Genomic DNA, 23,395 nt, shown 5'->3' on the forward strand with positions numbered 1-23,395 from the left:
TAGGGTGGTTAAACACTGGAATAAATTGCCTAGGGAGGTTGTGGAATCTCCATCTCTGGAGATATTTAAGAGTAGGTTAGATAAATGTCTATCAGGGATGGTCTAGACAGTATTTGGTCCTGCCATGCGGGCAGGGGACTGGACTCGATGACCTCTCGAGGTCCCTTCCAGTCCTAGAATCTATGAATCTATGAATCTATGAACCTCCTGAGGTCCCTTCCAATCCTGATATTCTATGATTCTATATCTACTTTTAAAACCCCTCCTCTGATGAGAGAAAGGGGGAAGAGAGAAAGAAGCTCCTGCCAGGCTAGTGGCAGCAGGGAAAATAACCTGCTCCAGGGTGAGAGGCTGTGCTCCTTCCTAGAGGGGAAAGAGCCACACCTGAGTGCCTGCTAGGGGAAGGACTGACACCCCAGGGCAACCAACAGGACGACACCCTGCACCAGCAAGGAGGCAGCAAAAGGTATACCTCTGGGGTTTATGTGTTTATGAGGGTGTTTCCTTTTTGTTTGGTGGAGGATCACCCATAGGCCGACCCTGAAAATACGACCAAAGGAGCAGAAAGGGGGAAGGCAAACCCTGCCCTAAGTGGGGCTGATTACCCTAGGCCCACCATCACCAGAGGAGGAAGTGCTAAGTCTGGAGAGATGGAGGAGGTGCCTTGCCACATAGGGCACTTACATCAGCAGGAAGAAGGCTGTAGTGTAGACACTGACATAATTAGGTCAACATAAACTGCCTTATGTCGACCTAACTATGTAGTGTAGACCAGCCCTAAGTGTGGAAGCCCATAGTGCCACCTTTTCAGATCAGGACCAAACTTTAAATAGTAAAAATTGGTACCCGAAAATTTCCTTTCTTCTAGAAGTCAGGTCCACTGGTCCTACAATGGCTCTTCAACCAGAGGATTGCTACTTGAAGAAACCAGACCAGTCACTCATCCTCTGGAGTACTGGGTTCTGCCCCTGAAGAGCTCATAAATGAGATTATTTCTCAAGCCGACATGAATGGATTTATTTTAACTTTCACTTGTATTACCAATAAACTAATTCAACAAGATCTCTATGGGTCAAAGACCACTTGTGGCAGAGCACCAGATCCATCTTTCAGAATTATCAGGGTCTCATTTTTATTTCATATTAACAAAAATCATGGGTAACTCCTCTGAAGTAAAGGGAGTTACACTGGTATAAATTGGGTGTGAAGGGAAAATCAGGCCAATTTTGCTAAGATTATATGGCCTTAAACGCAAACAAGTGTAGATCCGTTCTGTGGATCTGGCACCATCCTCCTTCATGGCCAGGTTCACAGATCCTCCAATGTGATTTTATCAAAATTGTTCTGTAAATTTGGGTTGTGCTAGAATAGCCCCTTGAGGCTTTTGTAATTCTGTTCTCACCTAAATATTTTTTGAGAAAAGTAATGGATATTATAAATCTGAATATGTCTGAATTTTCTAAAGTGTATTTGAGTTCCAAGATTTTGTAGTTGTCAAATATCAGAGTATTAGAAAATCACTTTCAGATTTTTAGAAAGGGTGTCACTTTTTTCGGAACACTTTTGTTGTCATGAAAATACATGCAGAAAGAATTCTTTATTCTCAGAAAAAGAAAAACTATGCAAAGAAAAAATGGACAATTAACTACTTGACTTAATTGAGTGGTGTCAAACCAGTTTGCAGCAGTACAGCAAAAGTGACAACATTGATGATTATGCCTAGAATACTGGCAATGGTTATGATGTAGCTAACTGACTTATTCAAAGCAGCCACCATTTGTTGTAACTTATAAATGTGACTGAAGCCATAGACTGCCTTAGGGACCACCATTTGCATGTGGAAGTGAGGCTGCCCTTTGTAAAGATGCCTACGATCTCATATTGTTTCCAATAGGACTAAAGCAAGAGTGGCCTCAGAGAAGATGACCAACCCAGTGCTCAGAAAACTGGACAGAAAACTATTAGGAGATGGGGTCCAGGAGACTGTGGGGGGAAGGAGGGAAGGTCCCCAGTGGGTTCCCCTTACCTTTGCCAGAGCATGCCTCCAGATCTCCTAGTCTCCAAAGATTTCCCCTAGCCTCAACAAATCCTACAGCACTCCTAGCTCTACGGCGCATAAGTCAGTAAGTGCTACATGTCCCCTTTGTATCAACAGAAGGTGTAAATCTACTACAGCCCTAAACCAAATGCTTGGCTCTTTGCTGAAGATCTGGAGAGTCCCAGTTCAATCCCTGATGTGTCAGACAAGATAGAGACCATCACACTAGTATGGTGGGTGTGGAAGGAACAACTGAATAATTTACAATCCTCCCCCCTCTACTCTTTATAGGAAGCAAAGCACTCTCAATCTTTCTGATAGACCACTCCCCAATCACCTTTCTTAATGGCAAGATACTTCTGGTTTGCAGGGATCCTCATCAGAAGTTCACCACATGACACTGTCAGTCTAATGAGGTGGTGAGTCCTCCTGCAAAGGGCGCAGCAGTGAGAGCTCAAGAAGGACTCCAATGGTGCACATGGTCAGGTGGGAAGATTTGCTCCCCACAGCCTCCCTTTCATCTGATGTAGTGGGGACATGAAGTAAAGAACAGCCTCCACTCCTTGGCAGAGGCAGCCTGTCATATGCAACATACACAGCACCTCAGAACATGGGAGTCTCTGTCAAAGCGACAGACCTTCCACAAGAGCAGGAGAGCCCCTAGCACTAAGGTCCATAGCTCCTGTATGCTGTGAACCCAGGCCCACTCATGGGAAGCAGCAGCCAGGATTTCCAGGGTACAGGAGCTATGAGCTCCAGTGCTGGAGGTTCCCTAACTTCTTTCAAAGCTCTGTGGCTTCAAAAGAGGCTCCTCTACTCTGAAGAGCCTTGAATGGCTTGGCAAAGCAGATGCTACATAGGATAGGTTCTCATAATAATACAGGCATTCCTGAGCTGAAGTAAGATTTAGGCCACGAGGGAAGGATGCACAAACTGCCATCTCATAAATCAAACAAGAAGTGGGGAATCTTCTATGCCCTCGCCCTTACCCACACCTTTCCATAAAATTGGAATGGGATAAGTAGGGGGGAACTGGGTGGCATTCATCTCCTCCATCCCGCAACAACTCCTGCAGGATCACAGGGAAAAGTCTTTTCTCAGGTGAACATTACCTACCTCATTAGCCCTGCAATAAGGATGGGACAACTGACACACAGAGGTATTCCTGTACTCATTCCTGCCCTCCTCACTTGACTCTCTGCTTTCTCCACTATCATAAACATCTGTGCTCCAGTCATTTTCCTCACACCATAAGGAAAGTGAGGAGAGCCATCCATTCTCCACTTTTCCATGTGCCCCCAATACGCTCCCATACACCTCCTCTATTAGAATTGCCACATTAGCATAAATAAAAGCTTAATTTTAAACCAGTTAAGGTTCGGTAAGTGCAAACCCTTGATGACAAGTTAATGGCCATAAGGAAATGCCAGGTTATTGGACAGCTCTTAACTGTATCAGACTCGTCACACAGCAGGTTTCTACTGAGAACAACAGACTACACATATCATCAAGAAACTCCCTTCTGCCTCAGAGAAGAAAACATACTACACAACACATTACGCAGAAAGCCAAACCTTAGCGATAACCTCACATTTTTGCTGTGAACACACACCACACCCTTAACCTGTGCATATACATCAATGATGGACATTTGCTAATGTTGCTGAGGTTGTTAAAGTTTTGCCGGGGCAAATGCAGTACTTGCTATCATCAGACCAAGTCACCTGGAAAAGCACCAAAGCAGGGTGTGCCTTTCCTCGAATGCCTGAAACACTGCCTGGAATCTCTGGAAGGGTCAGACTGGTCAGAGAAAGAAGCAGAGTTCATTTCTCTCTTTGGGGCTGTTCTGCAGCACCTCAGAAACAGACTAGGAATTCAGGTTGTTGTGTAGCATCTTCTTTGTAGGATTCACAAGAGCACCTGCAGAAGACCTTGCTTTTGACCTTGGAGTACTCTGAGGCACAGGTGTTTTGCACTCTGAAGAAAGAGACATCTCTTTGGAAGGAATCCTTCTGAAACAGGGAGTGCCAGCAAAAATACAGGTGTTGACCCCATGATGAAAGGTCACAGAGTAAGATGGCTGGGTACTATGGGCTAGAAGATAAAATTGAGCCTTTGGAGTCCTAATACGCAAAACTATCAGGGATCTCCTACTCCCAAGCTGCGGAGCAGAAAATCTAAAAGAGGTTCCTATAAGACAAAATGGATGGCTCATTTCTTGAGAGACAAAGACGGAAATAGTCAGTTGGACATTACTGTGGCCATTGATCCCTAAAAGCTGCTGAAAGTACCTCTCTTTATTAATGAGACTTTCGTTCCTGAGCCAATGTCTGTCCTGTTATGAAGGATCTGCTTCTCAGGAGGTGCAGCTGTCTATTCCTGCTATGTTGAGCTTTGTTTGAGTTTCCCCGGGATCACAGTTCAGGTTGGTAGGCTGAAGTGACCTTTTTTGACTGCTCCTTGACAGTCTGCTTGAATGCTGGGGGAAGGGAATTTGCTGGCAGGGGTGGGAAGCCTGAACAGTTACTTCTCTCTTCCACTTGGGTGCCTGGGAAGGTGCCTGGGAACATCAGCGGCAAAAATTCCCATCTAGTCACTTTAGGAAGAGAAAGGTTGTGGCTTCTTTTTCCCAAGTGTGCTGTCTGCACACTGAGCTGCAGGAGAGAAAGATGGTTCCAGGTTTCAGCAGATCTTGAAGAGTAGTCCTGCTCAGAAAAGTTAGATAGCCAAGCACAAATATGTTCCAAATTAAGTGGAAAAATTTAAAATTCTAGAATATACTTTAAAAAAACTGCTCTTGCTTTGGAGAAGGAAATATGTTGTCCTGCTGCCATTTAAAGATAGGAGAGAACTAGTAGGCAATCCAAGGCTGGAGCCCAGACCTCAGGAAATGACTGACAATCCTGATTTCTGCCTCCAAGCAGCATGTAAGCAGGTGCCTTTCCTAACCTGCTCTCACACACAGTCCACACTACATAGAATCTAAGTTGACCCCTCCATAGGGTTTGGATTTTATTAAAGATATTAACAAGGCAACAAAGTTCTGCCCCAACTTTTACCCAGACTTGGATGCTCCTAGAATTGCATCCTTCAATCTGCTCAGCTCACACTCTGGACAGCCACTTCCATTCAATCCACTCTAATGCCCTTACCTTATCTAGGAGGGGGTCCATTTGACTCATTTTGTCTGCACAACCAACTTACATTCCCCAACAAACATTGTGGGGTGCTTGTAGGCAAACACAGCCAGCCTATTATCCTACAGCAGAAGCTAAAGATCTTTTGTGAGATATGTAGACCTGGCTATAAAGGAGAATGTACAATTGGATTAATTAACAATTTTGTTTATAACAAGTGAGGACTAGAATCCAGCTCATACTTCCACAGCTCTGCTGGCTCTGCAGTGCTATCAGAAATAAGAAATGGTAAAAAATTATTTTTATTACTGATGCAGGAAGAAAAGAAACGTATCTGTTCAGTGAGATGATGCCACTTTTACATAGTCACTTTTCAAACTGGACTACTACTTCGGGTGACTTGCAGTTAGGGTGACCAGACAGCAAGTATGAAAAACCAGGACAAGGGGTGTGGGGTAATAGGCACCTATATAACGCAAATCCCCAAATATCGGGACTGTCCCTATAAAATCAGGACATCTGGTCACCCTACTTACAGTCCACACAGGAAGTCTGTAGCAAAGACACAAATATGCACCTCAATATCAGTCCCATGCCTTAACCTCAAAGCCATCCCTTCCTCCCCAAGAAGTATTCTTCTTCGTATCTTTAGTAATCTGAAGAATTTAAATAAAAAAGAAAAAAATGTTAACTACTCACTGTAACACCGGCAAATCTGAAGTAATCATTTTTGTAGCACGGCACCCTCTATGAAATATTACAACTACATAGAATTTCTTCTAATGATGATGTTACAAGACAACTTCCTGGTAACTATGTTCATTAATCTCAAAGTCCAATCTATAAAATAAAAAGATGAAAACTTATTAAAGTCATGATTTCAAAACGGACATTCAATATATTAAATGAAACATTGTTATAGACTAAAATCTGTTAGCTCTGTATTAAGTTTACTATTTCAATCATACGACACTCCAAAAATTCAGAATGAATATCCCATGGCAACTTGGCTATATCCTTGCATACAGTCATTACAACTGGGCCCAGCCACATTAATCTGAACAATAGACAATATGACATTTTTTAAGAAATTACACGTATGGCATTTTGTATTCCTAGATATATATTCATGCTGAGGTCACATTAACAGAGTTTTGTATACATAATATTCTAAGAAAACAAAAAACTAAAGACACAAACAATACAAAATAAATGTAAATATAAGAGTATAGAGTATGAGGGACTAGTGAACGCACTTTCTATTCAACCCAGGAAAAACAGAACCTATTCAATAGGGTTTAACTTTAACCAAAAGTTAATCCTGAGCTGAAGAAGGCCTTAAAACAAAACTCTGCCTGTTAACATTACCTTCCTAGAACTCCAGCTGCCTGATTAGACTAGCTAATAAAACGCAGGATGAAAGAGTTTTAGATGATTGTTCCCTCTATGCAATCCAAACTGCAGATACAAGAATGTCTAACTGTACTGAAAAGGATTTTAACCATGAGGATTCCAAAAACAAGGCTAAATTCGTCCACCTTACACAGTAAGGCAGAACTTAAAATAAAATAGACAATTATGCATTCTCACAAGAGGAACCCTCTAGTCTGGAGACTAGTGAGTTAATCACATCATGAACTGTGAGAAACTCAGATGGGCTGATCTGTTGATACAACAGAATATGAGGGGTTGCTGTAAAGTTGTTGCATTAGATGTGAGTTTGATAAATAAAGCGTGTGTGTTGTTTTTCAGTATCTGTGGGAAATGAAAGTGAATGCATTATGGATGAGATAAGATAAGACTGGATGGATAAGACTGCAAGTTTGTCATGGAGATCACGGATTTCATGACTTATTGTGACCTCCGTGACTTCTGCAGCGGCTGGTGCAGCTCGGGCAGCCCCTGGGCCAGCCACACCAGCCACTGCTAGGGCGGTCTCGGGCCACCCTCCCCCCAACCAGCAGGAGTTCAGGTGTGGGAGGGGGCTCAGGCACGGAAGGGGGTGAGGAATTTGGGGGTCTCCCCAGAAGCAGCAACATGTCCCTCCTCAGCTCCTAGCTCCACACACTGCCTCCGCCTGCAAGCACTGCCCTTGCAGCTCCCATTGGCCGCACTTCCCGGCCAATGGGAGCTGCGGAGCTGGCAGCGAGCAGAGCTAGGAGCTTAGGGAGGGACATGTCGCCACTTCTGAGAAGCCAGGTAGGGAGCCTGTGAGTCCCGCCAACCCTGCCCAGCACCTGCAGCACCCCCTGTGCCGCCGCCCCCTGAGCACTCGCAGCCCTCCCAAGAGTTAATCAGGGGTAGAGTATAAGTCATGGACAGGTCACGGGCCGTGATTTTTTGTTTACTGCTCATGACCTGTCGATGACTTTTACTAAAACTACCCATGACTAAAACATAGCCTTTATTATGGAATGCTGCAGTGTGCTACAGAAAGCCGTGTAGACACTGTGAAGGAAGAAATGAATGCTAGGAACTTTCCCTTAAATATCTTCATTCCATGCCTTTAAAGCTTTGGGTGCATCCTGATGGATCCTTAAAGAGTCACTAAAATAAAGGAATGTTTAGCGTTAATTTCTTAATTTTTATACTTGGCTGATGTACTTAAGTAGGTTCCGCAAGATTAGGGAAATGACATGGGGAGCTGCACCTGATTGGGAAACAAAGGTAGAAACTGCATTGATGAAGCTGCTCCCATGATTTGTGTCAAACCTCGTGAACAGCATGAGAGGCTGCAACATGCATTAGGAAGGTTTTTGTCTCCATGTCATTTTACCACCATTTAAAAAGGTACTGAAAGTAGATATACCAGGAGCAACAAACATCATATTTAGTAGTGATGACACAACATGCTATAGCTTTTCCCACTTCTGGAAAATGGATAGTCAGAAGCGGCCGCAGCAGCAGCTCTGCCTAGTGTGCTTCCCCATTCCTGTCGGCACGAAGCACATCTCTCAACCTTCAAACCTGCAAATGTGCAACACCAGCATACAAAAGGGTGACCAATGACCAAAATACAACATTTTCTTTCAGCCTCTGCAGTTTGTGTGGATTAAATATAACATTTATCCTTATGAAACTCTGAATTGGCACACACATTCATGGTTTTTAACAGCAAAGGCGATTAACCATTGGAACAAACTGCCAAGGAAAGTGGTGGATTCTTCATCTTTTGGTGTCTTCAAATCAAAAGATCTATAACTTCTTTCTGGATCATTTGCTTTAGTCAAAACACAAGTTACACTTTAGTCAAACACAAATTACTGGGCTCAATACAGGAGCAAACTGGGTGAATTTTAATGGCCTGTGATATGCAGGAGATCAGACTAGATGATCTAATGATCCCTTCTGGCCTGAAATTCTCTGAATCCTTAAAGATAGAGCCTTTCATAGATTTCAGTAGTAGGCAAACACCCTCCACTGTTGACTTGACCATGGAGGAGCTATTAAGATTACCTTGGTCCCATCATGCCTCCTCTCTCTCAGTACCTTCTGTATCAGTGGAAAGCATACAACAATACCTTCTCCCAATTCAGAAGAAACAGGAGCAAAATGGATAGACTTTCTGTCTGCCCTTGAGAAGAAATGAGGCACTGCATGTCCTGCATGATGGTGAAGAGAACTATCTCTGGAAACCTTCAAAAGCTGAATGTGTTTTGAATTAGTGAATCCTTTATAGACCTTTCATGCAGTTGTGTCAGGCCTCTGCTGAGCTGGTGTGCTTTGTCATTGTCCCTGCCTGCTAAGTGAAGAGCAATTGTTGCACATACACCAGTTTGACTGTCTCCTTGTATAGTTGATACGCATGAACTCCTCCCTGCATGTTCAGGTAATGACACAGCTGTTGTATTGTCCATGACGACTTGTATTACCTTGTTGTGAATAAGGGGGAGGGATAGCTCAGTGGTTTGAGCATTGGCCTGCTAAACCTCGAGTTGTGATTTCAATCCCTGAGGGGGCCATTTAGGGAACTGGGGTAAAAATCTGTCTGGGGATTGGTCCTGCTTTGAGCAGGGGGTTGGACAGATGACCTCCTGAGGTCCCTTCCAAACCTGATATTCTATGATTCTATGGGGAAGAAAATTATTTCAGAGCTACACTGATAGCCCTCAGTTCTAGCATATTTATATGTAGGGCCCTACCAAATACATGGTCATGAAAAATGTGTCCACGGACCATGAAATCTAGTCACCCCCCATGAAATCTGGTCTTTTGTGTGTTTTTACCCTATACTACACAGATTTTACTGGGGAGACCAGCGTTTCTCAAATTGGGGGTCTTGACTCAAAAGGGAGTTGCAGGGGGGTCACCAGTTTATTTTAGGGGATGTCACAATATTGGCATCCTTACTTCTGCACTGACTTCAGAGCTGGGCAGCTGGAGAGCGGCAGCTGTTGGCCAGGCGCCCAGCTCTGAAGGCAGCACCCCGCCAGCAGCAGCACAGAAGTAAGGGTGGCAATACCATACTATGCCATCCTTATTTCTGCGCTGCTACTGGAGACAGCTCTGCCTTTAGAGCTGGGCTCCCAGCCTGCAGCCGCCACTCTCCAGCTGCCCTTCTCTGAAGGCAACACTGCTGCCAGCAGCAGCGCAGGAATAAGGGTAGCAGTACTCCAACCCCCTCCCCCCCAATAACTTTGCGACCCCCCCACCACAACTCCTTTTTGGGTCAGGACCCCTACAATTACAATACCGTGAAATTTCAGATTTAAATAGCTGACATGAAATTTAAAAATTTTTAAATCCTATGACCATGAAATTGAACAAAATGGACCATGAATTTGATAGGGCCCTATTTATATGTAATATCTTTTCTCCATAGCTCTAACATTCCCAAATCAATATATAGTCTCAATGAGTTCTCCATCCTGTCTTGGAAGTATCCAAAGTGATCATCAACAAAGGAGTAAGAGGACTGAAAGATATTCCTTTAAGAACATTCTCTGGTTGAGTCCATCCCGACAAGGACACTAGAATTGCTTTTGGGAGAGAACGAGGAGTACTTGTGGAACCTTAGAGACTAACAAATTTATCTGAGCATAAGCTTTCGTGGGCTAAAACCCACTTCATCGGATGCATGCAGTGGAAAATACAGTAGGAAGATATATACACACACACACACACACACACACACACACAGAGAGAACATGAAAAAATGGGTGTTGCCATACCAACTGTAACAAGAGTAATCAATTAAGGTGGGCTATTATCAGCAGGAGAAAAAAACTTTTGTAGTGATAATCAGAATGGCCAATTTCCAACAGTTGACAAGAAAGTGAGAGTAACAGTAGGGGGGAAAATTAGCATGGGGAAATAGATTTTAATTTGTGTAATGACCCATCCACTCCCAGTCTTTATTCAAGCCTAATTTAATAGTGTCCAGTTTGCAAATTAATTCCAATTCTGCAGTTTCTCGTTGGAGTCTGTTTTTGAAGGTTTTTTTGTTGAAGAATTGCCACTTTTAAGTCTGTTATTGAGTGTCCAGGGAGACTGAAGTGTTCTCCGACTGGTTTTTGAATGTTATAATTCTTGACGTCTGATTTGTGTCCATTTATTCTTTTGCGTAGAGACTGTCTGGTTTGGCCAATGTACATGGCAGAGGGGCATTGCTGGCACATGATGGCATATATCACATTGGTACATGTGCAGGTGAACGAGCCTCTGATAGTGTGGCTTATGTGATTAGGTCCTATGATGGTGTCCCTTGAATAGATATGAGGACACAGTTGGCAACGGGCTTTGTTGCAAGGATAGATTCCTGGGTTAGTGTTTTTGTTGTGTGGTTGCTGCAGGTTGGGGGGCTGTCTGTAAGCGAGGACTGGCTTGTCTCCCAAAATCTGTGAGAGTGAGGGATCGTTCTTCAGGATAGGTTGTAGATCCTTGATGAGGCGCTGGAGAGGTTTTAGTTGGGGGCTGAAGGTGACAGCTAGTGGCGTTCTGTTACTTTCTTTGTTGGGCATGTCCTGTAGTAGGTGACTTCTGGGTACTCTTCTGGCTCTGTCAATCTCTTCAATTTCCTCACTTCAGCAGGTGGGTATTGTAGTTGTAAGAATGCTAGATAGAGATCTTGTAGGTGTTTGTCTCTGTCTGAGGGGTTGGAGCAAATGCGGTTATATCTTAGAGCTTGGCTGTAGACAATGAATTGTGTGGTGTGGTCTGAATGAAAGCTGGAGGCATGTAGGTAAGTATAGCGGTCAGTAGGTTTCCAGTATAGGGTGGTGTTTATGTGACCATCGCTTATTAGCACTGTAGTGTCCAGGAAGTGGATCTCTTGTGTTGACTGGTCCAGGCTGAGATTGGTGGTGGGATGGAAATTGTTGAAATCATGGCGGAATTCCTCAAGGGCTTCTTTTCCATGGGTCCAGATGATGAAGATGTCATCAATGTAGCACAAGTAGAGTTGGGGCGTTAGGGGACGAGAGCTGAGGAAGCGTTGTTCTAAGTCAGCCATAAAAATGTTGGCATACTGTGGGGCCATGCGGGTATCCATAGCAGTGTCGCTGACTTGAAGGTATGCATTGTCCCCAAATGTGAAATAGTTGTAGGTGAGGACAAAGTCACAAAGTTCAGCCACCAGGTTTGCCGTGACATTATCAGGGATACTGTTCCTGACGGCTTGTAGTCCATCTTTGTGTAGAATGTTGGTGTAGAGGGCTTCTACATCCATAGAGGCCAGGATGGTGTTTTCTGGGAGATCACCAATGGATTGTAGTTTCCTCAGGAAGTCAGTGGTGTCTCAAAGATAGCTAGGAGTGCTGGTAGTGTAGGGCCTGAGGAGAGAGTCTACATAGCCAGACAATCCTGCTGTCAAGGTGCCAATGCCTGAGATGATGGGGCATCGAGGATTTCCAGGTTTATGGATCTTGGGTAGCAGATAGAATACCCCTGGCCAGGGCTCTAGGGGTGTGTCTGTGCAGATTTGTTCTTGTGCTTTTTCAGGGAGTTTCTTGAGCAAATAGTGTAGTTTCTTTTGGTAAACGCCTGTAGAATGTGGTGTTAGAGAGCTGCCTAGCAGCCGCTCGTTCATAGTCCGACCTATTCATGATGACGAACACCTCCTTTGTCAGCCTTTTTGATTATGATGTCAGAGTTTTTCCTGAGGCTGTAGATGGCGTATTCTGAACATGTTGGCCTTGCTTGGGTTGAAATTCTGTGTCACTAATGCTGAAAAGGTCTCATTCTGAGTCTGGCATAAAGTGTGACAAATTGCTGAAGCTGAAGACCCTGAAAGAAAATTATCTTTTGAGAGGAGATTTTGTATCAATATCTGTATGACAGTATGAAATTTTAGATATCTCTCCATTGGAAGGAAGATGTTGCCTTCCTTGAGTATTCATCAAGTCCTAAATTTTCCAAAAAAGAATACACATCAGGCAAATGTTCTTCATAAGGCCTTCTTTTGTTGTAGCTTTGAGAAACCAATCATCCAAATATAGATAGACGAAAATACCATAACGTCTCAGACAAGCTGCTAACAAAACTAACATTAAAACTGTAGTGCAGCAGAAAAGGCCAAAAGATAGAACCTTGTATTGAAAATGATCCTGGTAGATAGCAAAGTGTAGATGTGTGTGGAGATTTGGTCTTACAGAGATATGGAAATACGCATCCTCCTTTAGCTCAAAAGTTGAAAACCAACTTAGAGTCAAAAGGGAATGAATAATAGACACCAGAGTCAACATATGAATCTAGAACTTCCTGCTATGTGTGTTAAGCTTTCTCATGTCTAATAGCGGATGGAGACCTCCAACTCCCTTTTATATTAGGAAATATCTTGTGCACAACACCCCTTTCTGGACCCCTTTGGAACCTCCTTTATTGCTCCTAATAAAATCAGAGACTGGATTTCTTAATATGTTCTCGTGGGACAGGTCCCTGAAAAGGGAGAGGAATGGGACTGAAAGGTTTTCTAATTAAAAAGGCACAGATTTTCTCTATTACTCCAAAACCCAATTGTCCAATGTGACTGAGGTCCATGCCTGGAGGAATTGAGAAAGCCGGTTTCCAAATGGTGGGGAAGTGGATACACTGTTGATCGGTTTGCAGCTCTCAATCCTCATGTCAAATTTGCAACTTGACATTTGACAGAGATGACAAAATTGAAGGAAGCTTTACTTTCATTCATGACTTGAAAGGTTTCCTTCCATTCAGATACTGCCTTAGATCCATAGTCGGGTGCAGAGACCAATGTCTTATACAGAACTTCTTTCTCCTTGATTCTGAACTTGCCTGGAGCCAAGACAGGACTCCTGTCCTAGCATTGGGCACTTTTTCAAATTTGTAATCAACACAACGCAGCCATCAGTTCTTGAAGCCTATTCTGTAGATCCTTCTGAGCTTGTGGAGGGAATGTGGAGCAAACTGAACATCTTGATAGAGAATGGCCCTCATCCAGGCACACGAGGCACTAGGTTGAGCATCAGACACCAGGAAGATCACTGGACAGGATACACACTTAAAAATTCTTCAGCTCTGACATGGAACTGGAGATGGAACTGAAGAGCTAACTATTATTAATTATAACAAAGGAATTAAGTTATCTTATAACTATTAAGCTCTCCTAACTATGATTAACAATAAAACTAGTACTAAGATCTCTAAACCTGCTTTGAAAACAAATGTGGAGCCAAAGGACCTGGAGAGGTTCACATCTGTCTTCTGGTGCAGTTGAAAAGAACTGAGGTGGTATGGGAGAGTCACGCCCCATTTACAGCCTTACATTCACAAACACAGAAAGAAGGGCTAGAAGGGCATCTAAAGGCACTTCTACTAGAATTTTTCCACTGTCTAGCCTGCAACAACTGGTGCATCCATGAGTGGGACTATGCAGAGGACACTCAAAGAAGAATGGACTGTTTTACAGGATTAAGTATGAAAATGCACAATATAATTGACACAGCATGCATTTTGTTATTTTGATATGCCTTTTCCCTCCACTCCGGGACTCAGAACCACGCTGGAGCCCTCCCCAACCAGGGGCACCAGGGCCCATGCAATCCCACCCCTCCCCTTTCAGCCACATAGGTTTGGAAATGAAAAACTCCTGGGAGGAGCCAGCCAGATATTCAGCTGGCAGCAGGGACCTTTTAGATTTTGTGTTTGTATCGCATCTAGCACAATGGGCCCTGATCTCAGTTGGTCACGAGGCACTACTGAAACAGTACTACTAACAATACATTTTTATGCTGCTCCAAAGCAGTAAAAAAAAATGATTTATCTAACCATAATTTTTTCTTCTCTGAAGTGGGTATCTGATGCTCTGTGATCCATTACAACTCGTTTATTCCTCCTCAACTTCCAAGCACAGAGACTCCAGCCCCTTTTTTTATTTTAAACATTCCTTTCATAATGTGCTCCCAGCAAGGGGAGATGTTCAGCGAACTGAAGCCTCAGTCACCAGCCCAAGCTGAGAAGGCAAATTATCAATTTTGATTAATAAACATTACAAAATTTAGCTACCTCCAAAAATCTACTTATTCATTTCTTATACAGCAAAGTCAGATCCCAATAGGAAAGAATTCCAAGATTTTTCCCCCTCTGTAAAAATGCTCCTTAAGGGAAAATGAAATATTTCCCCTTCAACTGGAACTTAATGCAAAAATCGGCAATGCCCTGGGTAGCATCTCAGGCCTGGTCTACACTACAAAGTTAGGTCGACATAAGCCACGTTAGGTCGATTGAATACTGTATGGGTCTCCATTACAGAGTCCCTTCCACCAACTTAAGTGGCCTGTAAAGTCAACTTCTGTACTCCACCTCCATGAGAGGTGTAGCGTTTGATTTGACATCCATGGGTCGACATGGGGCTAGTACTGTAGACCAGTGGTTCTCAAAGCCGGTCCGCCGCTTGTTCAGGGAAAGCCCCTGGCGGGCCGGGCCGGTTTGTTTACCCGCTGCATCTGCAGGTTCAGCCGATCGAGGCTCGCACTGGCCGCGGTTCGCCGCTCCAGGCCAATGGGGGCTGTGGGAAGCGGCGTGGGCTGAGGGATATGCTGGCCGCCCTTCCCGCAGCCCCCATTGGCCTGGAGCAGCAAACCACGGCCAGTGGGAGCCGCGATCGGCTGAACCTGCGAACACAGCAGGTAAACAAACCGGCCCGGCCTGCCAGGGGCTTTCCTTGAACAGGCGGCAGACTGGCTTTGAGAACCACTGGCGTAGACAATGCATTGTGTAATTCAAATGAATTGGCCTCCAGGAGGTGTCCCACAGCGCTGTGCTGTGACAGCTCTGGAGAGCACTTTCAACTCCACTGCACATCAGCCAGGTACACAGGAAACAGCCGTTCCCTTGTGAAAGCCCCAGGAAACTTTTGAATTTTCATTTCCTTTTGCTCAGTGTGGAGAGCTCACCAGCACACGTTCATGGAAACTCAAGGCCGCAAACACACTCCAGCATGGAGTACACAGGAGGTGGTGGATCTTATTGCTGTGTGGGAAGAAGAGTCTGTGCAGACAGAGCGTCAATCCAGCAGAACAAACACTGACATCTATGCCAAAATCGCCAGGGCATGGGGGAGAAGGGCTACACCAGGGATACGCAGCAGAGTCACGTGAAAATAAAGGAGCTTCGGCAAGCGTATTAGAAGACAAGGGAGGCGAACAATCATTCTGGTTCTACCCCACAGACATACCACTTTTATGAGGAGCTGCATGTGATTCTCGGTAGCGACCCCACCACTACCCTGAAATACTCCGTGGATACCTCCCAGGAGCACTGGGCGACCGTGAGCAACAAGGAGGACATTGTTGATGAGGAAAAAAGAGGAGGAGGAGAAGAGTGTGTGGCAAGCAATCAGAGGAACCATTCTCCCCGACAGCCAAGAACTGTTTTTATCCCTGGAGCCCATCTCTTCACAGGACCAGCTGTAGGCAGAATGTGATGCCGGGGACGGCAGCTCTGGTGAGTACACACTTCCAATCAAACTGTAGGGGTTACATGCTATTATTTTTAATGTTGATTCTGAACAAAAAAGTAGGTGCAGTGGGTATCGGTGGCCACTCCAGCTATGCAGAGGGTGCTCTCAGAAAAGAGCTGTTTATGTGCATGGGAATGACCCTGAAATTCTCTATGGAGATCTCTAAGAAGCTTTCATGGAGAAACTCTGCAATCCTTTGCAGAAGGTTTCTGGGAAGGGCTGCCTTATTTCATCCACCATGGTAGGACACTTTCCTGGGCCACTCCAGTATTAACTCTGCTGCCATCACTGCAGCACACAGCATTGCAGCATAAGGACCTGGTCTGTACCCAGACACTTGCAGCATCCAGCCATGGTGAGTAAGGCCACGAGGCATGGGTGAGAGGTCTTGTGCTGCAGCTTTTGTGAAGGCATCTTTAGGATCACTGGTTGAAACTTCCAAAAAGCCCCCTTTCCCCTAGCAACCTGTATTGTGCTTGAGGACAGGCATCAGTGTAAAGCCCCCCAAATAGTTTGTTTTTACAAAAGCGGCACGGGTTTTGGTGGGGGAAGGGAGACAAACAGGAAGTCACCCCTCTCTTTTTAAAAAGCTAGTTGCAATGCTTGGTGATCCCGTCCAACCATAACCAGGGCATGTTTGGGAAAGCGTGGGTGAGAGACTCAGATTTCACAAAACAGGGGCAGATTACTTGTTGAACTGATTGCGGTTTAAGGGCTAGCATTGAAAACTTCCCCCGTTTCCCCTAGGTGACCATATGCGATACCATTCTCCTGAGGGTAACAGAGGCAGCAAGGAATTTTGATGATTACTTGTTACTTATATTGATTGACTGTTTACAGTAGTGTCTGTTGTGTGCTGGGTACATTCCAAGCTCCCATTAAGGACAGTCTCTGATTCAAGCAGCTAACGAAATAAAACATCTAATAATTTTAAACGACCCATATTTAAGCAAAGGGCAGCCTATACTGAACTGACTACGCAGATGCCAGTTGGACACATGAGAATGGGAACTAAATCATCATGTCCTTTAACAATTAACTGATAGTTGTTCAGGTACCCCTAGTGTTTCAGATTCCTACACATGTCAGATCAGCATCCTTGAACTTCCTTGACTGGGGGAAACTGCTATTCCAGTTTCTTCTGAAGGACTAAGTCTCAGTGTTAGGAGCTTGGTAGCACATTCTTTCCACCTCTAGCCCTTTTTTGCAGTACCCTCACACTTTCTAATTCTTTATTCATTTGGAATTCTTATTTGCAGCGGCAGCTTTACATATTCCTTCAACACAGGCACATCTAAATCAAGCTATGGGGTGGACACCGGTCTGGTAGAACGCATGGGGGGAAGAGAGCACTGCTATTTTATAAACTTTCCTGACACACAGTTTGATCCATCTGGAAACGGTTAAAAAGGATATTGTCTGACCTTTATGAGTGTCTAGATATGAAATAAACCATTTATTAGATTTGTAAAATTCTTGAGTTCTATTAAGATAATAGGCAAGGGCTCTTTTAGCATCAAAATTATAAATCGTGAATTCTCCATTACTGTGTGGTTTGACGGGGGGAGAAATGGCAGCTGTAGTTTGATTGCCATTGAAATCTGACACAATATGGGTTAAAAATCTTAAGTCAAGTCTCTAAAGCATAGAAAAAGGAGGATATGCCAGAAGGGCATTTACTTAATTGACCTGCCTCGCTGCAGTTATCATAATAATAAAGGCAACCTTAAAAGATAAATGAAATAATGTACACTCCACAAAAGATTCAAATGGCATTTTATCAGCTGTGCTAACATTAAACTGAGGTCCCCTACAGGTAGAGGGTCTTTCATTGGTGGATAAAGATTTCCAAGTCCCTTCAGGAGCCTTTTAACTGACCCATGAGTAAATACAAATTTATTATCAAATTGTGGTATGCAGATATACCCATTAAGTGAACCTTCAGCAAATAATCTCACAGATCCTCAGTTGTCATATGCAGTAAATATTCTAGAATATATCAAGTAGAAGCCAATTTTGATTGCTCTGGTTTGCTGTCCATCCAAGTCATAAATCTCGACCACTTAAGCTAGTAACATTTGCTGGGCAATTGCTTCCTCAAATTCAATTCTAGCTAAACATCCAATGAACAAGATCTTTCAAAGTTTGTTCAAGTCTTATTACACAGGATCTGGATGAAAGATCTTGCTTTGTTGTTGCAATAATAGAACCTGTAACAATCGACACATCCTGTATACCCCCCCTGACAACTGAAGTAGCTCCATGTACAGCCACACTGAAGCCACTGATCTGAAGAATCTCCCATCTAGAGAAAGAATGGCCAACAGTGGTCATTCTTTCCTTACCTGCCTTCCTTAGAACCACACCAGACCATGGTCTTACACGTGGGCTCTGCCTTTGACGAGTCTGAGGATAGTGGGTACAGGAGGGCTTTCAGTTTCATCTAATCCAGTGTCTTATGTGCAATGCACACTGCAGGCTCTGTAGGTAATTCTGGTGCTGATATTAGAGTCTTTGTAGGCAACTTTGTCTTAGTCAGTATTGAGCCCAGAGCCAACACTCATTTTTTCATTCTGTGTTCCATGATATTAGACACACCCAATTCTATCGGGCTTTGCTAATAAAGACTCTTGGAGCAAGACTGCCTGTAACCTATTTCATCTGTCCTTACAGACTCTTGGAGTAAAGATTCAGCAGATGGTGCATATGGACAGAAATTGCCCTTCTCCAAGACATGCAAAGCACCTTACATGAGAGACTACAGGTTCAGGATAATGACCACAACCAAGACTGGCTAAGGCCCTTCCTAGAGCAATCAGGGCAAAAATACTTGGTTACAATGGGAGTCTGAAAGAAGTGGTGGTGTTTGGGGGATGGGGTCCTGCACCTGAGATTTTTCTGCCCCTCTGACTTACCAGCCTCTCAGACAACATATTTCACCCCAGTCAGAAGAGGAAAAAACAGCCAAGGCTCTCTGGCATATTGCTTCCAAAATGCCACATCCTGCTGATGAATTTCCTTCCCACTTAAGGCTTGCTTGCCATATTGCTCCTGTTGGAGTGAGCACTTACTGTCATTCTTCACCTTGGTCTGAAGCCCTGCGTAGCGAGGGTTTAGTGACTTCAAGATTCTCCAAAGCCAGCTCCTGTTACGAATTTCTGCCCATCAGTTTAAGGCTTGCCTGCCACATTGCTGCACAGTGAGGGAGGCAGTGCATTATTGCAAAGCCGGGCTGTGGCAGGAGGCCCTTTGAGCTTAGCTGAGCCTACTATGCTGCCATGTTTCCTCCTCAAATACCAGTTTCCTGCAGACTTCTATTCTCAAAAATAGCCTCCTCGCTACTGCCGTAGTAAGGAAAAGGACAAAAATAAAAAAAAATCTAATGGAAAAAGCTTCTTTGCCTGGAGATTAAAAGAGAAGAGGCCTAGAGAAGCTCCTGCTTCTTCAACCAGAAACAAGACATTGGGAGCTAGAGAAGCTGTCAGTTTTCCAAGCCGCTCACCTGCTAGAGGTACACTGTGAAACTAGACAGAAATTTTCAAAGAGCAGCCTCTGTGTTTGGAACATGTGGAGGAACAACCAGTTGTAATGGATCATGGAGCACCAGGTGCCCATGAGGAAGAATTTTATTTTCTGTGTGCCACAGATATTTTGTATTGACAATAGCTACTTCACTAGCAGCTGTTGGAGAAACTAATGGTTTTGGAAGCAGGAAAGGGGTGAGAAAGTGATGCTTTAGCTACAGGGGAGATTGTTCCCATCTCCTCTTTTTCTCTACCTTCTGATCAGGGATGAAGATGTCTTGCCTGTGTTTTCCTTTATGAAACTGAATAAAAAACAACAGCACAAATTGATAGTCGTTTGTACCTGATCTTGCCAAGTGGCTACAGTAAGATATTCTTGAAGTACTTCCCTGTTAAATGCAGACTGACTTTCTTTAAGCTGTTATTTATACAGCTTTCAATTAGAACTGAGAGTGAAATCTTGCATCCTTCCACATAGTGGGAGAGCATCAGTTAGGGGAAAGGCTCCTTCAGAGACCACTCTCAGTATGTGGAAGTGTACAGTTTACATATTCTCTTGCACATGGCCTAAATTCCATCTGCCTATCAAATTAACAAATTAATTTAAACGCTAAACTTTATTTACTATCCCTGCCACTGAAGCAGAATTAGTGCTAGTTTTTCAAGTGTGCTCAGCACCCACAACAGGGCTGGCTTTTAAAAAGCAATCAGCTCTTGTTTAGACACCTAAATGAAGAGAACAAATTTTCAGAAGCTGCTAATACTCAGCACTTTCGAAAATCTGGCCCCAGAAATACACAGAGATAACACCACACAACTCAAGAGTTGATTTTTCTTGTTGAAATCAGTGGGACAAAAGTCATTCCATCCCAGGTGAGCTTTTTAACACTAATATGGCTGCCTCCAGAAAAAGAGTAAGTATTACGGTTTTTAATTTAAAAAAATTCCTTTGAAATCCCATATTCCACTGTCTGATACAAGAATGTACTAGTCTAAAAATTTGAGAAAAAAAAAGGAACTGAAGAGTGGTGTCATGCAATGAAGGAGGAAAAAGTGGACACAAGTCAGGAAACATAATTGTTAAGTTTTGTGGTAACTATGCCACACAATGTATCATATCAGAAGCTTACAATTAACAGTAACCAGTAAATTAAAACATTGTATATGTGTTCAGTGAGAGAATGTATGCTACTGAAATCTAAGATTTTGCATTTACTATGTTCAAGTCTGAAACTATTATATCTATTTTGAATTTTCCATTTAACAATCAAATGGCTTGATATCTACTAACGTGCATAAAAATATAGTGATACAGTGCAGAACCTGAGATTACAAACACCAAAATTACGAACTGACCAGTCAATCACACACCTCATTTGGAACAGTAAATACACAATCAGGCAGCACAGCAGCAGAGACCAAAAAAAAAAAAAAAAAAAAAAATATAAAAAAAAAAAAAAAAGTTTAAAATAAAAAAATAAAAAAAAACAGGGAAGTTAAAAAAGATTTGACAAGATAAGGAAACTGTTTGTGTTTGTTTAATTTAAATTAAGATGGCTAAAAGCAGCATTTTCCTTCTGCATAGTAAAGTTTCAAAGCTGTATTAAATCAATGTTCAGTTGTAAACTTTTGAAAGTACATTTTGTTCAGCGTTCTCAACATTTCAGAGTTATGAACAACCACCATTCCCAAGGTGTTTGTAACTGAGGTTCTACTGTACTTTATGAAATGTCTGTATTTGCATACAAAGAATATGGGAAAAATCAGCTACACAATATAGATTGAAATTTTCAAAAAGGCCGAAAGAAGCAAATATCAATGGGAACCGGGCGTTTCACTCCCTTCAGCCCCTTTGAAAATGCTAATCAGTTGCTAAATTGCTTCCACTGTTTTTCATATTGCAATATAATAGCAATACCCGGAAACAGGGAAAAGTGCATGGCCCCTGAGTTTATTTTTAAATCCCATAATTCTAGTATGTAACATCTGCTATGCCTTTAGAAAATCACCTTTGTGTGCCATTGCACTGACATTTTCTTCTGAATATTATTTTGAAAAGGAATGCAGTTTTCAATTAAACTGCCACACTTTCAAAGGGAAAAATCAGAAGGGAAGGTTATTATATAGCTTGTTTATGCAGTTTTTGTAAAAGTAGATAAAATTTAACTATAGTTCCTGGAATTCCATTTCTTACCAGTTTGTGCAATAACTCAATTAAATTTTTAAAAAATTCTCATTTTAACTTGAAACAGTGTTACTGTGTCAGCTGATTTTAAGTGGTTTTTGCTGCCTTTTCCCTGACTCCTACATTTCCCATTTTTCTATCAGGCATACTGGTCTGCGTTAACAGCCAAATCATATATACACAACAGTGTGTGTGACCTACTAGAAAGTTGCTATAGCAACGATTTCTTTCTGCAGTACATATTATGCATTTTAAGTGCCATCGTACAGTGTAGCATGTCTTGTCAATTAATAAGCAAGGTTCAGAATAGCACGATATCAAAGTGATACACTGAAGAAAACAAAATATGAAAAACATTATGTCCACCATGTCCAATATGAGATGTATGTTGGTATACATTCTATATTTAGACTGCTGATTGATAAAAACAATTGCTGGTTTCTTTAATACCAGGCTGTAAAACTTGCACATCTACTGAAACACACACACAAAACTCATGAAGTATGAAAAATACTCTGGATGATCTTTAATAGAGAATGACAGAAATTTATAACCAAAAGGCCTGAGCAGTTTGTGAAATCCTCTGTATGATCAGCCAAGAATTTGGTAGATATAGGAGGGTACAATAATTTAGGCTTCTGCTGTTTGTTTTTGTGCAAAATACCTACACAGCAAGGGAGAGAATTTTTAAAATTGGGTAGGAAAATACAGTTGACCCAGTCTCACTAGACTTCAGGGAATCACTGGGTGAAACCTATGGCTTGTGTTAAGCCAGAGGTCAGACTATATGATTACAATGGTGCCTCTTCTGACATTAATAGCTATCAATCTATAAAATCAGTGACCCTTTAAATTAGCAAGTCTCCTCAGACAGAAGAAATAAAGATATTAAACTTAGAGTCTAATATTAGTAAAAGGATATATACAACCATGACAAATAGTAAATCAGTCATCCTAGCGAGGGAACAACATCATCAGGGAAACTTAAAAAAAATTAAATTGTGCAAATTTGAAGGCTTGAGAGTTTAAGACATTACTCCGTGATGCTAGTACGTTAAATTGTAGTTCCATGAAATGTATGAATTGAGTACCAAGCACTGCCTTACTATCCCTTTAACTGCAAAACATGAGCTCTTACCCATGAAACAGCAGTTGGTACTTGCATCTGAAGGTGAGGAGATCCTCTCACTTCCTACACTTCATTAATGCAAACTCTAAGCCAGTGAATTTATAAGAACTTTGGAAGCTTTAGTCCCTCGCCACTGAATAGAACAAAGTAAACAGGACCCTAGTTTCTGAATTCCCTTGAAAAAATGTTTTGAGAGTTTCTTTTGCAGACCCTCTTGCTGTTCAATCACCACTTTTTTATGATTAAATATACATCACAAAAGGTACCAAAGTAACTTGCTGAGATACGAAAGGTGTTCAATTTCAGGAGAAAGGACACACCATTTATGAGCACTATATCTTTCTGAACAGCAAAGTATTGGTGTTCATTGAAATCCTCCTGAAAGATACGTCTATCAAAGGAAAATCTGAGGGGTATGAGAAATTGCCTCGGCCCACATGCATCTTCAATAAGTAGCTAAATTAGCT

At 42.7% G+C, this 23,395-nt stretch overlaps 1 protein-coding gene across 1 annotated transcript in view; it reads right to left on the bottom strand.

Annotated features, from left to right (window-relative positions):
• STAG1 (stromal antigen 1) overlaps positions 1 to 23,395 on the bottom strand; it is a 383,395-nt gene that overhangs the window by 311,938 nt on the left and 48,062 nt on the right. Inside the window, exon 2 of the mRNA XM_026649889.2 lies at positions 5,875 to 6,015. Coding sequence (XP_026505674.1) covers positions 5,875 to 5,903 — 29 coding nt within the window. The 5' untranslated portion in view covers positions 5,904 to 6,015. The remainder of the gene's footprint in view (positions 1 to 5,874; positions 6,016 to 23,395) is intronic.

The sequence above is a fragment of the Terrapene carolina genome, unplaced genomic scaffold, assembly GCF_002925995.2.
Source record: "Terrapene carolina triunguis isolate 2854851 unplaced genomic scaffold, T_m_triunguis-2.0 Scaffold88, whole genome shotgun sequence".
NCBI lineage: Eukaryota > Metazoa > Chordata > Testudines > Emydidae > Terrapene > Terrapene triunguis.